This window comes from Choloepus didactylus, chromosome 27, assembly GCF_015220235.1.
Source record: "Choloepus didactylus isolate mChoDid1 chromosome 27, mChoDid1.pri, whole genome shotgun sequence".
NCBI classification, from domain to species: domain Eukaryota; kingdom Metazoa; phylum Chordata; class Mammalia; order Pilosa; family Megalonychidae; genus Choloepus; species Choloepus didactylus.
Window position 1 is genome coordinate 18,089,580 of NC_051333.1, and position 18,104 is coordinate 18,107,683.

At 35.9% G+C, this 18,104-nt stretch overlaps 1 protein-coding gene across 3 annotated transcripts in view; it reads right to left on the reverse strand.

The window, feature by feature from the left end:
• Positions 1-8,513: 8,513 nt before the first annotated feature.
• LOC119521687 (zinc finger protein 566) overlaps positions 8,514-18,104 on the reverse strand; it is a 43,361-nt gene continuing 33,770 nt past the window's right edge. For all 3 annotated transcript variants that reach the window (XM_037820260.1, XM_037820263.1, XM_037820262.1), the window contains one exon: positions 8,514-13,110. In XM_037820260.1, coding sequence (XP_037676188.1) covers positions 12,089-13,110 — 1,022 coding nt within the window. In that variant the 3' untranslated portion in view covers positions 8,514-12,088. The remainder of the gene's footprint in view (positions 13,111-18,104) is intronic.

Here is an 18,104-nt window from a genome sequence, read left to right on the forward strand (position 1 = left end):
GGTATTTAGTACATTCATAACGCTGTGCTCCCATCACTGCTACTTAGTTCCAGAACATTTTCAATACCCCTCCCCACAACAAAACCCCTGATTGCATTAAGCAGTCACTCCCCAAGCCCTCCCCTCCCCTCTGCCCCAGACCCTGACAAACATTAATCTTCTTTCAGTTTCTATCCCTAATCTGGATATTTTATATAAATTGAATCATATAATATGTGGTCTTTTATGTCTGACTTCTTTCACTTACTGAGAGGTTTACAAGGTTCATTCGTGTAGTACAGCATGTATCACTTCTTCATTGTTTTTATGGCTGAATAACATTCCTTGTATGGATGTACTACATTTTGTTCATCCATTCATCCATGGACTTGCTTCCCAGGAAAACAAGTATAACTAGTGAAAACATTTCAAAAATCAAACAAACATGTAAAGTCTCTGGACATTGTTCTATAGGCATACAGCAAGTGAAAAAAATTTATTCAAGAAAATCTACTAAAACTTGGTCAGATTTGTGAGTAACTGTGGCGTTTGAACCATGACCCAATCCCTCCCACCCCCTTCCCAGCTCAGGTGATGGAAATCCCAACCCAGGAGCGTGTGGCCAAGAACACAGGGCTCGCTCCTCCCAGCTGCCCGCTGAGGGTTATAGTATCTTCCCAGGAAGGGTAACATGAAAATCTCTCATCCCCCAGCTACCTGTTGCAGAAGAAAATTCCAAGAAAGTACAGCCTAGTGGTTGGGAGCTTCCTTCTTCCATTCTCCCCCACTTTTATGGTGGAAGCTCTACTCAGCTATGACACATCAAGAATATGGGGGTCCCAGTCACACCCACCCCAGCTTGTTTGTAATGTGGAGTTTCCAAGTCAGGAGAGGGAAGCTGAGAAGACAAGAGACTATCACCCCCACCTAACACCATGTTTATAAAGCAGGGTGTCATCCCCAGAGAAGTGTACTATTTTTTCCAGCTTGGGAGCTATGACTCAGAGATTTTTGCCAAGGGGAAGTGGCAGACAATAAAATAGAACTCCACAGCTCTCCCCAAAGGAACTGACTTTATTTGAAACAGAGTGTGGGGAAGTTGAAGCCTTAAGGGCATGCTCCAAAACAATAGAGGTTTTGGTTATAGGAAACTAAGATGATTGTATTTCATGAGACATACAAGCTAAACCACAAATCAGCGAGCTTGTCACAGGGAATCAGGTAAAGGGATGGCTAAGGAGAACCTTCCTGGGGTTAGAACAAATCTTGAAAATTGGCATCAAAACCTATTCCTGTAAAGAAGTTTGAATTTAATTGTATCAAATCACGGTGCAATTTATGCCCCAGGGCATTGTAAAAAATAACAGAGGAATAATAAGGTGGCAATGATTGAAGCCTTAACAGCTGAGTGTGATCAAGGAAAGAGCTAGTCAAAGACAGCCTGCTTAAAACCACGGTCATCCCAAGGTGACTGTGTATATATGCACAAGGCTGTGCAATGTGAGGGACAATATCAGAGGGTTTACACTGTGGGGAGCAATAATTTCACTAAAAAGGTCCAGTCACATCACTAAAAAAAATCAGTAAACAATAATAACAATCCACAAAGGAAGTGGGACAAGAATCCAGAGTTATTAAAATATATTATCTAAAACATCCAGTTTCCGACAAAATATATTGAGATATACAAAGGCAGAGTGACCTGTACAAAGGAAAAAAAAATCAGCCAACATAAAATGTCCCTGAGGGGGCCCAGATATCAAATTGAACAGAAAAAGGCTTCAAAGTAGCCAATATAAATTTTTCAAAGAACTAAAGGACCCTATGCTTAAAGAATAAAGGGAATTATGATGACTATATCATTAACAGAAAATGTCAAAAAAGATTATTAAAAATTATAAAATAGATAAAAGAAATTCTGGAGTTGAAAAGTACAATAAACAAAATGAAAAAATTCTCTAGAGGGGCTCAACAGTTCTGAACTTGCAGAAGAAAGAATAGGCAAACTTGAAGAAAGGTGGATAGTGATTAGGCAAGGCAAAAATAGAGTAAATGAAGAAAAGTGAACAGCTTTCCAAAGAAATGTGGGACACCATTAAATACAGCAACAAATGTGTAATGGGAGGAGTAGAAGGAGAAAAAGAAAGGAGATGAAAAAATATTCAAAGAAATAATGGCTGAAAACTTCTCCAATGTGATAAACAATATTAATTTGTAGTTCCAAGAAGCTCAATGAACACAAAGATATCCACACACACAAAGCAGCATCATAATAAAAATGCTGAAAGCCAAAGACAGAAAACATTGAAAGCACAAGAGAAAAACAACCTGAAATGGATATGGGAACCCCACTAAAATTAACAGCTGACATTTCATGACAATCAGTGAAGGCCAAAAGGCAGTGAGATGACATATTCAAAGTGCGAAAAGGAAAACTGTCAACAAAGAATCCTGTATCTGGCAAAACTGTCTTTCAAAAATAAAGGGAAAATATGTATCTAAATAAACAAAAACTGAGAGATTTAGCAGCTGGCAGACCTTTCTTTAAAATTCATAAATGCAAATTTTTAAGTTTTGTTACTGATTTTCTAGCTTCATTCCATTGTGATTGAAGAAGATATTTTGTATGAGTTCAGTCATTTAAAAGTTATTGAGAACTGTTTTGTGATCTAACATATCACCTATCCTAGAGAATGATCTATGTGCACTGGAGAAGAATGTGTGTTATGCTGTTTTTGGATGAATTGTTCTATACATGTCGATTAGGTCTATTGGTTTATAGAATTCTTCAGGTCTTCTATTTCCCTATTGATCTTCTGTCTAGATGTTCTCTCCATTATTCAAAGCCATGTATTCAGGTCTCTTACTAAATGAAGAACCATCTATTCCTCCCTTCAAATCCGACAATGTATGCTTCATACATTTTGGGGCTCTGTTAAGGGCTTATAGGTTTATAACTATGATATCTTCTTGATGAATTTATCCTTTAATCAATGTATAGTACCCTTCTTTGTCACTATTAAACATTTTTGACTCAAAAACTTTTTTGTCTGCTATTAATATAGGTACCCCCACTCTCTCTTGCTTACTATTTGCATGTAATTTGTTGTTTGTCCTTTCACTTTCAACCTACCTGTGTCTTTGAAATTAACATGAGTCCCTTACAGACAGCATACAATTTTTCATGTTTTTAATCCATTCTACCAATCCCTGTCTTTTCTTTGGAAATTATCACATTTATATTTAAAGTAACTACAGATAATACAGGACTTTCTTTTGTCATTTTGCTATTTGGTCTTTGCAAGTCATACTTTTTTGCCCTTCAAATATTTTGTTATTGCCTACTTTCATATTTATTTGACTTTTTGGATTGTACTATTTTAAAACCCTTCTTTCTTTCTGTATATATTTTTCACATATTTTTCTCGTGGTTATCAGGGACCTTAAATTTCACATCCTAAAACTATAGCATTCACATTTGATTGGATACCAATTTAAATTCAATAGCATACACATACACTACTCCTATACTCCTCCATCCCCCTTTTTGTTGAGCTTGTTATTAATTATATTTTTATACATTGTACATATCCAAAGTCATATATTAATCATTACTTTTCATCCCTTTGCCTTTTAGAACTTTTAAGAGGTAAAAAATGGAGATACATACCAAAAAAAAAAAAATACAATAGTACTGGCATTTATAATTACTTTCATGGCTATTTTATCAGAGGTCTTTATTTCTTTATTCTGCTTGGGTCCACTGCCTAGTGTCCTTTCCTTTCAAGTCTGAACAATTCCCTTAAGTATTGCATGTAGAGCAGATCTAGTGGTGATGAACCCCCTCAGCTTTTGTTTTTCTAGGTATGTCTCAATCTATCCCTCATTTCTGAAAGACAGTCTCAGCTGGATATAAAATTCTTGGCTGGCAACTGTTTTCCTTCAGCACTTTAAATATTTTGTCCCATTGCCTTTTTTTTTAATTTTTATTTTGAAATAATTTCAAACATATAGGACAGTTGCAAATACAATACAAAACCCATACAGAGAACTCCAACACCCCCCACCCACAGATAACTGTATCTACCAATTTTACATTTTGCTACCTTTGCAGTACCTTTCTCTCGTTCCTTCCTTCCTTCCTTCCTTCCCTCCTTCCTTCTTCCCTTCCTTCCTTCTTCCCTTCCTTCCTTCCTCTCTCCCTCCCCTTCTCTTTCTTTCAACTGTATTATCTTTCTATCAATTAGCTATCTACCCACTTATCATCTTTTGAACATTTGAGCAGGTTACATATATCATACTCTTTGAACTCATAATACTCCATGTACATTTCCTATGAACAAAGATATTTACTTATGTCATTAACTTAACTGCAGTTAATTCAAGAAAATTAATATGGATATAAAGCTTAAATTCTATATTCCAATTTTTCCTTATGCCCCCTTTGAGCTTTTCTCCTCCATTCTTAGATCCACTCTAGTATCATATATTGCATTGATTGCCATTAACTCTTAATTAACTTTTTTTAAATTAAATATATAAAATTTTTTTTAAAAAAGATATACAATAAAAAAACATTTCAAATAAACCATAACAAGGGAGTAAGAAAAAGACACCTAACCTCAAATAACTACTTTACTTCCAACATGTTCCTACTCTACCCCAAGACAATAACCTAATATAGCAACATTTCTGTGAACTTGTTCTTACCATACCCATCAGAAATTAGCAAACCATAGTCATTCCTGGGCATTTCCAGAATGTTAAATTTACCCATGATAGCTTATCTGTTCTTATTAGGTTATTGTTTCCCCTTCATTAATTGCTCTCTATTGCTAGTTCTCCTACATTCTACATTATAAACCATTTATTTAAGAATGTGCTGTTTAACATCCAGGTGTTTGTGAGTTTTCTAAGTCTCTGACGGTTATTGACTTCTAATTGTATTCCACTGTGGTCAGAGAATGTGCTGTGAATAATTTCAATTTTTTTAAATTTATTGAGGCTTGTTTCATGTCCCAGCATATGGTCTACTCTGGAGAAAGTTCCATGATCACTAGAGAAGAATGTGTATCCTGATGATTTGGGATGTGATGTTCTATATATGTCTGTTAAATCAAATTCATTTATCAGATTGTTTAGGTTTTTAATTTCCTTACTGGTCTTCTGTCTGGTTGATCTATCTATAGGAGAGAGTGATGTGTTGAAGTCTCCCACAATTATTGTGGAAACATCAATTGCTTCCTTTAGTTTTGCCAGTGTTTGTCTCATGTATTTTGTGGCACCATGATTGGATGCATAAACATTTATGATTATCTCTTCTTGTTGAATTGTCCCTTTTATTAGTATGTAGTGGCCTTCTTTGTCTCTCTTTAACATCCTTGCATTTACAGTCTATTTTATCTGAGATTAATATTGCTACACCTGCTTTCTTTTGGCTGTAGCTTGCATGAAATATTTTTTCCATCCTTTCACTTTCAATTTGTGTCGCTGTGTCTAAGTTGAGTCTCTTGTATGCAACATATTGATGATTCATATTTTTTGATCCATTCTGCCTATCTATATATTTTAATTGGGGAGTTTAATACATTTACATTCAATGTTATTACTGTGAAGGCATTTCTTGAATCAGCCATACTATCCTTTGGTTTATGTTTTTCAGATATATTTTTTCCCTCTCTCTCTTAATGTCCTTTAATGAACCCATATTGAATCTCTTTGGTACTGAACCTTTCTCCATCTCTCTCTCCCCTTTCTTTGTTTCTCTGTTGGTAGGGCTCCCTTTAGTATCTCAAGTAGGGCAGGTCTTTTATTAGCAAAATCCCTCAGCATTTGTCTATGAAAAATTTAAGCTCTCCTTCAGATTTGAAGGAGAGCTTTGCTGGATAAAGTATTCTTGGTTGGAAATTTTTCTCTCAGAATTTTAAATATGTCATGCCACTGCCTTCTTGCCTCCATGGGGGCCGCTGAGTAGTCACTACTTAGTCTTATGTTGTTTCCTTTGTATGTGATGAATTGCTTTTCTCTTGCTGCTTTCAGAACTTGCTCCTCCTCTTCAGTATTTGACAGTCTGATCAGAATATGTCTTGGAGTGGGTTTATTAGGATTTATTCTATTTGGAGTTCACTGGGCATTTATGCTTTGTGTATTTATATTGTATAGAATGTTTGGGAAGTTTTCCCCAACAATTTCTTTGAATACACTTTCTAGACCTTTACCCTTCTCTTCCCCTTCTGGGACACCAATGAATCTTATATTTAGACCTTTTATTTTATCTGTCATATCCCTGAGGTCCATTTCAATTTTTTTCATTTTTTTGCCCATTCTTTCTTTTGTTCTTCCATTTTCCTTTCTGTGGTCCTCAAGGTCACCGATTCATTTTTCAGCTTCCACTAGTCTTGTGCTATGAGTATCCAGAATCTTTTTTGTTTGGTCAACAGTTTATTTCCATAAGATCATCTATTTTTTTATTTACTCTTGAAATTTCTTCTTTATGCTCTTCTAGGGTCTTCTTCATGTCCTTTATATCCTGTGCCATGCTCTCATTGTTTGTCTTTAGTTCTTTAATTGCTCCAAGTACTGTGTCTCCTCTGACCTTTTGATTTGGATGTTTGGGTTATCCATATCATCTGGTTTTATCATATGCTTTAAAATTTTCTGTTGTTTTTGGCCTCTTGGCATTTGCTTTACTTGATAGGGTTCTTTTAGGATATATGATTATTCAAGGACGAGTCTCTAATTTGTCAGATCTACTGCTTGGTGGCGTACACTTTCTCTAACTAACCAGCAGATGGCATCCGGAAGTCACCTATTCCCCTAAGTCAGTTCTCCCCAACTTTGTCTTTGTGGTGTGTGGGGATCTAATTCTTGTGGGGTCCAATTGGCACACCAAGTTTGGGTGTGTTGTTGGTGCTGTCCCTGAATGTGGGGCATGTCTGAGAGGCTAGGGAGGGAGGGCAGCTTCAATAAGCAAACCTCCCAGGTTTTCCTGGAGATTTAAGGCTGTTCCAAGAGTCTAAACATTCATTTCAGTCTTGCCACAGATCCACAAGTCCTTGGTATTGGCTTAGGGTCCCTGGGATTTCCTAATGGGTCCCTCTTCAAAGCCATGCCCTTCTAGGGCCTCTGTTGAGGGAAGGCAGTGCTACATCACAAGTGTGTGCCATCCCTCAAGGGAAGTTCTGGGCTGTTGGGCTGTGTAGGTGCATTCCTGGCCTGCTCTAAGGATGGCTGAATGGGGCATGCCAATTTCCCCCTTTTTGCACAGCTCCACCTTCCCAACTCCGGGACAATTAGCTGTGGGTGCCTGACACTGTGGGTGCCTGACACTGTGGCATGTGCGCACGCTACTGGAAACTCCCCCCATCACACTGGGTTTCTTGGTGCAGCTCTGGGCTGTGGCCCCGGGGCCAGGCAGAAGTGTTCCCAGCCCACCGGGAAGATGGCTGCAAGGGGTGTGGTTTTTTTCCCCTTTTGGCTAACCCCTGCCTGCCTCACTCAGAGACAATTAGCAGCGGGTGTGCAAAAGGCTACCTTCCATGCCAGATATTGAGGCTTTAGCACAGCCCATTCCTGCTGCGCTTCACTGTGCGGTTCTCGCTGCCATATCTGCAGCCGCTTTTGGGTTTTTTTAAAAAAAGAACTAGTCCACCTCCAAACGCCAACCCTTGGTTTCCCCACACTGCAGTGTGGCTGCTGGATATTCAGCAGCTTACTCATTTCAGAATGCAGACTCCCAGTTTCACCAAGTTCATGGTCCCTGTGGATTTAGCAGACCTTGTCCAGCTGGTGCATTGCTGGATCTGGTGTTCTGGGTCACTTTCTGGCTTTTATCTAGTATTTTTCACAGAGGTGTTTTTTTGCCCTGTCTCTGCTAGCCGCCATCTTAGGTCCTCTCCCATTGCCTTCTTACTTCCATGGTTTCTGATGAGAAATTGACAATCATATTGGGGCTCACTTGAACATAAATTATTTATCTCTGTACAGTTTCTAAAACTCTCTCCTTGTTCTTGTTGTTTGAGTTTGACCACTATGTGTCTAGGCATGGTTCTCACAAAGATTAATCAGTATCAGAATAAAATATATTAGACTTCAGATTATTACTAAGAGATTATATGTATTCTGAAGCATTATGCTATATGGGTATTAAAGGGTGAGAAGGAATTACAAAAGAAATTTCAAGATATACATGTATTAGTTAATATTTACTGAATTTAATTATGCATTCATTTAGTATACTCTGAATTTAAATTGAATACAATTCAAAATATATTCCCAATGAGTCTTTAATTGAAGCTGGATAAAATAATTAAAAAGTCTTTTGAAGAAACATTTCTCTTTATTTCCAAATAATATATAATAATCTTTACCTTTATTTCCAAATAATAAAAGATACTGAAAAGTGTAATTCAAAGATAGCTGGAAAACAGGGCAGAGAAATAGATCTGAGTATATAAGCATTTAATAAATGACAAAGTTGGGTATTTTAATTCATTAGAAAAAAGATGAATACTTTAATAATTTGTTCTGGCGTAACTGGCTTTGTTTTCTGGATGGAAACAAAGCTGTAATCCTGTATCATACCACATACAGTAATCAATTCCTAATGGATTAAACACTTAAATCTATGTATGTGTGTATACATCCACATAAACACATATATGAAAAACTTTATCCCTGAGTGAACTAAGGTGAGAAATATTTTCCCAAGAAATACAGGATACATTGAAAACAGTTTGGGAAATATATTTTCTAGAAATAAAATAGACAAGATTATAGTATTAGAATGTTTATTGCAGTGTTGCTTTTCAGTGGCAAAGAAGAGTAAACAGTATGAAATACTATAATTGGGAAAATGGTTGAACACGTATGGGAATAACAATACTCTGGAATATACCATAACCATTAAAAAAGACTAAGTTAAATCATCATCCACTGACCTGAAGGGAAATCCAAAATATCCAGTTGAATGCAAAAATGCAAAAAACAGAGAAACACATAAAGTATCATCCTTCTTTTAAGAATATGAGAAAATAAATCATTTATTTGCCTGTTAATGTTTGAGCATGAAGAAATACATGGAGGATATACACAAGGTTTAAACAGTACTCAGAATAAAATGGACAGGGGGAGGGAGTGAGGGATGAAAGGGACAGAGACATGTTTTTTTCATTTTATTGGTATTGTTTCACTGGTTTATGGGAAAATGTGCTACCTCTGTAATTTTAGATGAAGAATTATTAAGACAAATGCACAAAAGGAAGTAAAATTTTATTTGGCTGTTACTCTGATAGTAATGCAAAGCAGAATAATTTTCCCATTTGCAGATGTTTTGCTTACTTTAATTTTCTCAAATTGATTAGGAAATATTTTACTTCTTTATGTCTGTAAAACATAAAGTAACTCCACGTTAAAACAAATATTCACATGAGATCTCAGGAAAAAGAGCATGGCGCATGGAGGAAAGATCTGTGATAACTAACTATATGGATTATCCTTCCACAGAATGGTAGCCATCCAATGTAGGAAGCTGCTTGCTTAGGAAGAAAATTGAGGCCCAGAAAAGGCCCATCTTAAAACACTAACCTAAACCTAAACAAGGCTAAATTGTGATATATTTTTTTTTAACTTCAGTGTCTCCTAGGAGACTTTTACTAGGCTTCCACACTACAATGGCAGAACTGAGCAGTTACGGCAGAAACAGAATGGTCCACATAGGCTAAAGTATTTACTATTTGACCCTTTACAAAAACGTTTGCCAACCTCCAGACTAGAACCGAGTATGTAATTTCAGAACATATATGCTGCTAGTACAAAATTGAGGTGGTTCTGGCTATTTTTTCTTGATAGGTTAACTCCTTAAAAACTTTCTTCAGTTGTGTGTATATAGTTAAAAGAGATACACAACACATAATACATCCCATTTTTAAAATCAACGTGATTCTTAGAATAAACAACAAAACTGGAGAAAATACTGGGGCTGGATCAAGACCTTTTTATAAAATAAATCTTTATGCTTAAAGTTTAGCTAATCTTTGGAAATACTGTTAATTTGAAACAGTTCACACCCAAAAAATTCTGGTTAAAAATTCTGGATAAATTATCTTGCATTGTACTACTCCTCTTTCCTCCCAAACTTACCTTATCAGAACAAATGTGATTGAGGTCATGGAATTTGCAATTTTAAAAATCCCTCCCAAACTTACCTTATCAGAACAAATGTGATTGAGGTCATGGAATTTGCAATTTTAAAAATCCCTCTGAGGATTTTGCATACTCACTGCTTCAGGGTCTGGAACAGAAGTGATCCATGTCCACTTGCTACTAGCAGAGCCAATATATCTTCTTTGGTCTTCAAAGTGTTTTTTGTTTTTAAATTAGAGCTACTATTTAAAAGGTGAGAGATATCACATGCAAAAAAATTTTTTATTTCTAAAAAAGTCAGAAGAGTTGGCAAAACAGGGCCTACATTTCCTCACAGCATCTGGGCAGTAGGTATCCTCTTTAGCTATGTCCCAACCAGTTTCATTTCTACTACTCTTTTAATAGATACCTAGAATTTGCTAATTTGTTCAGGATGCTTGCATACATCTTCTGATGATACTGGAACATTGCTTTCTTTTTTGTGCTCTCCTAATCCATTTCAGACATCACGATTATTTAAAGTGGTAAAATGAGGTGTCTACTTTTATATGACTGAAAAAGGTTTTATCCATTTCTAAAATGTAATGCTGTTTCTTTTTGTATTTTTTCCTTCATAGCACCACCAATGTTTTGTCTATATTCTTGTTTCTTTCAAAGAAAGTTTTATATTAATATTGTATGATGTAGCAAAAAGACACCGTCCTTCCCACACATTACTCTCCTCACCACCAGGATGTTTCCATGTTCAACAGAATAAATGATTAAGGAAATTTTTCTTAATTCATTACCCTCAAAGTCTCTTTCTTCACCATGAATACCCTGCCTGATATTAAATGGAGTCTACATTACAGTTAAAACTCCTTCAACAATGATACTGACGACAATGATGAATATAACAACAATGACTAATATTCAGTGAAAATGTATTTATTATATGACAGGCAGTTTTAAGCTCTTTATATACCTTAATTCATTTAACCATCAATCAACATTATGAGGTAGGTATTACAATTATCTTCATTTTATAATTCTACAGAGACACACATGTATAAAAACAGAAAAATGATCAAGAAGATTAATAAACAATAAATGGATGATAATGGCATCCTTTGAGAAGGGAAGTGGGTAAAGTGATGGTGGTCAAAGGGTACTTTTGCCTTATTTGTAATGTTTAGATCTTTTTATAAGGAAAATATATGCATGAATCATCTCAGCAATTAAAGAAAAATAACAAGATATAAGGATGGCCTATGGAGAATGTCCATCAGGGCACTGTATATAGTGGCAAAAAGTTTGAAGGAACCACACTATCCATCAATAGGGATTTGATAAAATGATATTAGAGCAACACAAGGAAACACCATGAAGCTATTAAAGGATTCCTATTTAATAAATGAAAAGTTGATGATGAATGATTTTACAAAAAGAAAGTCTTAATATTGTAAAAATAAAAATGAATAAACAATCTTCAAAAATAAGGGGGTCACTTCTCTCAGGTATTAAAAGCATTTTAAAAATAAGAGTATTTTACATTCTATGATGTAAACATTATGGACTTTACAGTCAAATAAATTTCAGATGGATTAAAAATTAAGAATTAAACAATTATAGACAAATTATGGGAAAAGAGTAAATTAAATTGAAAGGATTACATTTTAGCATGAATTCTCTAATATTTAAGATAAGGTTAGAAAGATGTAAAAAGTGCTTTCAATTTCAATATTTACTAGCTTAATTATCTATTGTCAAGAGAAACATGACTTTCTTTTAAAGGGCTTACAAAATGTATTCTATTCATAGGGTGAATTTGCTTGAATTTTCTCAAGTTGAGTTAGTTGTAGTAAACAAACAAGATATTTTTACATTATTCTATTTATATGGATTATTATCAAGATAAATTCCTTGATGCTTAAGAGTTTTGAGCCATAATTAAAAACTTTCTCACACATCTTATATATTCTATTTCTCACCAGTACAAATTTTGATGTTGAATAAGCTGTGAACCATAACTAAAGGTCTTCCCACATTCCCTATATTCATAGGGTTTCTCACCAGTATGAATTCTATGATGACTAATAAGTTGTGAGCTCTGAGAATAGGCCTTCCCACATATCTTACATTCATAGGGTTTCTCACCAGTATGAATTCTCTGATGTCGAGTAAGATCTGAACCAGAACGAAAAGCTTTTTCACATTCCTTACACTCATAGGGTTTCTCACCAGTATGAATTCTCTGATGTTTAATAAGTTGTGAGCTCTGACTAAAGGCATTGCCACATTCCTTACATTCATAAGGTTTCTCCCCAGTATGAATCCTCTGATGTTGGGTAAAGTTTGAACCACTACTAAAGGCCTTTCCACATTCTTTGCATTCATAGGGCTTCTCTCCAGTGTGAATTCTCTGATGTCGAGTAAAGTTTGAGCCACTACTAAAAGCTTTTCCACATTCCTTACATTCATAGGGCTTCTCACCAGTGTGAATTCTGTGATGTCGGGTAAGGTCTGAGCCACAAATGAAGGTTTTTCCACATTCCTTACATTCAAAGGGTTTCTTGCCAGTATGAATTTTCTGATGATGAGCGAGTCTTGAGGGATGTCTAAAGGTCTTTCCACATTCCTTACACTGGTAGGGTTTCTCAATGGCATGAATTATCTGATGTGTGCTAAGCTGTGAGCCATGTCTAAAGGTTTTCCCATATTCCTTAGTTTCACAGTACTTCTCTTTATTATTAATGATTTGTTGTAATGTAAAGGATGGATGACTGAAAGTGGGCATGCCTTCATGAGTGAATATCAATTGGCTGAAATTCTCCTCTTGAGAGCCATGTTGTTTCTCAAACTGGCCATTACAGTCCCAATCATCTCTGAAACTAGAGCACCGAAGGTCATGTCTTGTAAGTCTTTCCATTATCTCCCACTGGGCTGATTCTATTTCATAAATTTCATTCTTCAGAAATAATTTCTTGGTCTGACAACTTGATTCCAGGACTGAAAGAAAATATGAAAGTAATCACTCACATTTTTCCTGTTCCAGAATTGGAACTTTAATTTAAATGGGAAAATTAAACTGAATTTTTAAAAATGGACAAGAAAAGAAGAGAGATATAAAAGTGGTAACACAGTAAGATGAGGGAAGTGATTAGGGAAACAAAGTAAGTTATTGGTTCCCAAACACTGCTGCAGATCAAAATGACTTAAGGAAGCCTGCTAAAGATAGATGCCTTGGACTCATCTCCCATGATAAAAGATGACTCTAACCTAATATCTGTCTATCTATATCTGTATCTACATCTTCATATTGTCATGAAGGAAATATATACACACACATGTAGTATCACAGAGTATGAACTGTAAAATAAGGGAAATGATCATAGCTACTTAATGGGATTGTTGTCAGGATTTAATGAATATGGTAAGGGAATAGTTCCAGGAGTTGGTAAAACATAGCCTGCAGCCCTGTGCCTGTTTTTGTGATTAAAGTTTTATTGGAACACAGCCATACTCACTCATTTACATACTGTCTACGGCTGCTTGTGAGGTACTATTGTAGAGGTGAGTACTTACGAGTACTTGTGACAGAGACTGCATGGTGTGCAGGAGTGAAATATTTATTATCTGGCCCTTTAAGAAAAAGTTTGCCAACCCCTGGTTAGATCTGTGTTTTCCAATACAGTAGCCACTACTCACATGTGGTAAATATAAAATAATTAAAATTAAATAAAATTTAAAATTTAGTTCCTCAGTGATAGTCTCCATCTCTCCCCATTATTCAAGAGCCACATGTGGCTAGTGGCTACAGAATCAGAAACCACAGACATAAAACATTTCCGTCATCACTGAAAGTTCTATTGGACAGAACTGGTCAAGATTTAGTAACTGGAGGACCAGGGGCTCTTAAATAATAATGATGGTAATCCAGATGAGAGAATAGTTTAAGAAAAGTGCTGAATGAATCTAGCATGAGTGGTAAGATCCTTTTGTGACTCGATATGATATTTGATGAAAATACTGTTTGCTTTGGTATTCTGTGATATTGACCGTGGAATAAGAGAAGACTTAACAAGTGTACAAATGCTACAGTAGTAATGACTGACTGACAGAAAAGGCATCTGTAGGGTCAAAGGTAAAGAAGGAGGATAAAATGGGAGGCAGTGTGTTACCAAAGAAATCAGAGGAACTAGATTCAGATATATGAGTTTTAAACTCAAACTCAGATAATTATAAGCTTTGTTTTCTTGGGCAAATTAAATTAGCCCATCTTTTAGAGCCCCCAGTTCCCTGTCTGTACAATAGGAATGAGAACTAACTCTTCTGGTTGTTGTGAGGATTAGAAGTAATGTATGAAAAGTACCTGGTGATTAGTATTTGATAGATAATATTATGGAAGAATTTCTATAAAAACAAGGGAACGTTAGGCAAGTGAAATGGTTAGAAGACTACACTACGGACCTGAAGGGAAAAGCTCAAGTCAAAGTGCAAATCATTCCAGTACCATCTTCTTCCTCTTACTTCCATACAGTCATTCAGCAAATCCTGACTAGTCCAACTCCTAAATAGATTTCTTAAAACTGTTCTATCTCCAACATTAATACCCTATGTGAACATCTCTCCCTTGGACTACTGGAATAGCCTTCTACCTAGTTTCCTCATTTGATATCTAAGAATCTGGAACCCATTTAGGGCACTAGAATGATATTTAGCCTGCCATTCCTCTGCTTAAAAATCCTTCAGCGATTTCCCATACAATACTGCTCTTATGATAAAAGACAACTTCTGAACGTGGTCTAAAAAGCTCTGAATGATTCAGCTCCTAAATGCTTCCTCAACTAAATCTCACACTATGTTTCCCTTTGCTTTCTAAGCTCCATCCACACTGGACTTATTCTTCACTTCTTTAAATGCCCCCAGATCTTTGTCCCTCTCAAGTCCTTTCCAGGAAAGATGTTTTCTTTCACTCTTGGCCTTGATAACTACTGCTCATTTTCCAAATTTCCACTTGAAGATCTTCTACTTTTTGAGGTCTTCCTGATCCCATGACTAAATTGTGGACCTCGTATAGTTACCCCTTTAATACTCTGTTTTTCACAATTTATAATTACCCACTTATTTGGGTTCATTTAATGTTTAATGTAAGGTTTCACAATTTATAATTACACACTTATCTGGGTTCATTTAAAGTCTTTTTTCCCCTCCCAAAGAGATCTTTAATTCTGTGAAGGCAAGGAAAATGTCTGTTATCTTCAAAATTGATCTGACTCTAAGCACAATATTTGGTACATCTCAGAAAATTAACAAATACTTATTGAGTGGCTCAATCAGTGAGTGTTTAAATGTATGCTCCTTAATAAAAATTTTCTAAAAACAATATTCCTGTAAAAAAAAGGACATACGCTTTTCAAATATGGCAGAATGCATACATGCATTTATTACTGCTTTTTCATGAAGTCAACTAAAAAGATAGTAAGAGGATTAAAAGAAAGAAGAACTTCCATAAGTACAAATAGAGAGGAGAGAGCAGCAACAAAATTTTGGAAGCTAGAGAACAGACAGAATAGTAATAAAACACTTACCAAACAGAAAAAGCTGAAACCTAAGTTACAGGTTGGTCATGTTGCAGAACCCCAGATATTTTTAAGAACTGAAATTAGCAGGTCCTTTTGAAAGTGGGGTGCATGAGGGATTACAAAAAGGAAGAATAACTGAAAATCTGAATAAGAAACAGATACACCTTAGATTCCCAAACCTACCCCATTCTCAGGGTGATTCCCCAGCTGACTATAACCAGTAAACTATCAGAACATGGCAGCAAAGTAATTTTATTAATGCACAGAAAGAAAGGAGAAGATTCCCTTCTGGGGAAAACCAAGAAACAAGACCTGATAAGTGGCAGCAGCAATGAACTCTTCCAGGAAGATCACACTGCAGTGATGACCACCAATCAGTCTCTACATGCTCAAGCACAAAGGGGTGAAAATCAGCTTTTTAATGCCACAGTCATATATGAGTACATAGCCTTGAGTCAGTAGACATTTCAGGAAAATCTTAAACATGGAAAATTAAAATAAAGAAAAGAAAAAGAACCCAGGAAAGAGATAAAATAGAAAAATTTTTAAAAAGAAATTCAAATTCAAAAGAAGGAAACTATCAATGTCTGTTAGGTCTAATTCAGTTATCTCTATTTCCTTATTTATCTTCTGACTAGATTTTATATCTGTTAAAGACAGTGGTGTGTTGAAGTTTCCCACTATTATTTTAGAAATGTCTATTACTCCTTTCAGTTTTGCCAGGGTTTGCCTCATGTACTTTGGAGCACCCTGATAAAGTGTATAAATATTCATGATTGTTATTTCTTCTTGGTGAATTGTCCCTTTTATTAATATATACTGCCTTTCTTTGTCTCTTATAACATTTTTGCATTTAAAGTTTATTTTGTCTGATATTAGTATAGATACCCCAGCCTTTTTTCCCATTATTGTTTGCAAATCAAAACAGCAGGATATACATTCTTCTCAAGTGCTCAAAACAGGGCACAAAACAGGTCCTAATAAATTCAAAAGGACTGAAATTATTCAAACACTTTCTTTGATCATAATGGGATAAAGCTGGAAATCAATAACCACTGGAGAACCAGAAATTTCACAAATATATGGAGATTTAACAACACTCTTAAACAATCAGTAGGTGTGCCAGTTTGGATGTATTATGTCCCCCAAGAAAAAGCCATGATCTTTTAATCCAGTTTCGTGGGATATTGGGATTCAGTTGTTTCCATGGAGATGTGACCCACCCAACTGTACATGATACCTTTGGTTAGGGTGTGACGTTTGATTGGCTGATTTCCATGGAGGTATGGCCCTGCCCATTCAGCGTGGGTCTTGATTAGTTCACTGGAACCCTATAAAAGCTAACAGAAGGACCTCAGAGCAGCTGCAATTTAAGAGAGACATTTTGAAAACAGCCATTGAAAGGTGACACTGACATTTTGGAGAACATCATTTTGAAATGCAACCTGGGAGCAAGCAGACGCCAGCCATGTGCCTTCCCAGCTAATAAGTTTTCCAGATGCCAATGGCCTTTCTCCAGTGAAGGCACCCTGTTGTGGATGCCTTACCTTGGATGGCCTTAAGACTGTAATATTGTAACCAAATAAACCCCCCTTAAAAGTCAATCCATTTCTGGTATTTTGCATAACAGTGGCATTAGCAAACCCGAACAATGGGTCAAAGAAGAAATTGCAAGAGAAATCAGAAATATCTTGAGACAAAAGGAAATGAGAATACAACATACCAAAACTTACAGGATGCAGTGAAGGTGGTGTTGAGAGAGAAATTTATAGCCCTAAAGGCCTACATTAAAAAGGAAGAAAGAGCTAAAACCAAAGACTGAACTGAACAACTGGAGAAACGAGAGAAAGAGCAACAAACTAATCCCAAAGCAAGGAGAAGAAAGTAAGTAACAAAGACTAGAGCAGAAGTAAATGAAATGGAGAACAAAAAAAGCAATCAAGAGAACACTACTCAACTTAGATGAAATGGATACTTTTCTTAGAAATACACAAAGAACTTATACCGACTCAAGAAGAAACAGAAGACCTCAACAAACCAACCACAAGTAATGAGATTCAGTCAGTCATCAAAACCTCCCTACAAAGAAATGCCCAGGACCAGATAGCTTCACAGGGGGAATTTTACCAGGCATTCCAAGAAGAATTAACACCATTTCTGCTCAAACTCTTGCAAAAAATTGAAGGGAACACTACTTAAATCAATTAATGTAATACAACAAATTAACAAATTGTAAGGGAAATATCACATGAACATCTCGATTGACGCTGAAAAGGCATTCTACAAATTCAGCATCCTTTCTTGATAAAAACACTTGAAAAAGTAGGAATCGAAGGAAGCTTCCTCACCATCATAAAGGGCATATAAGAAAGCGCTAACATCATACTCAACGGTGAGAGACCGAAAGCCTTCCCTCTA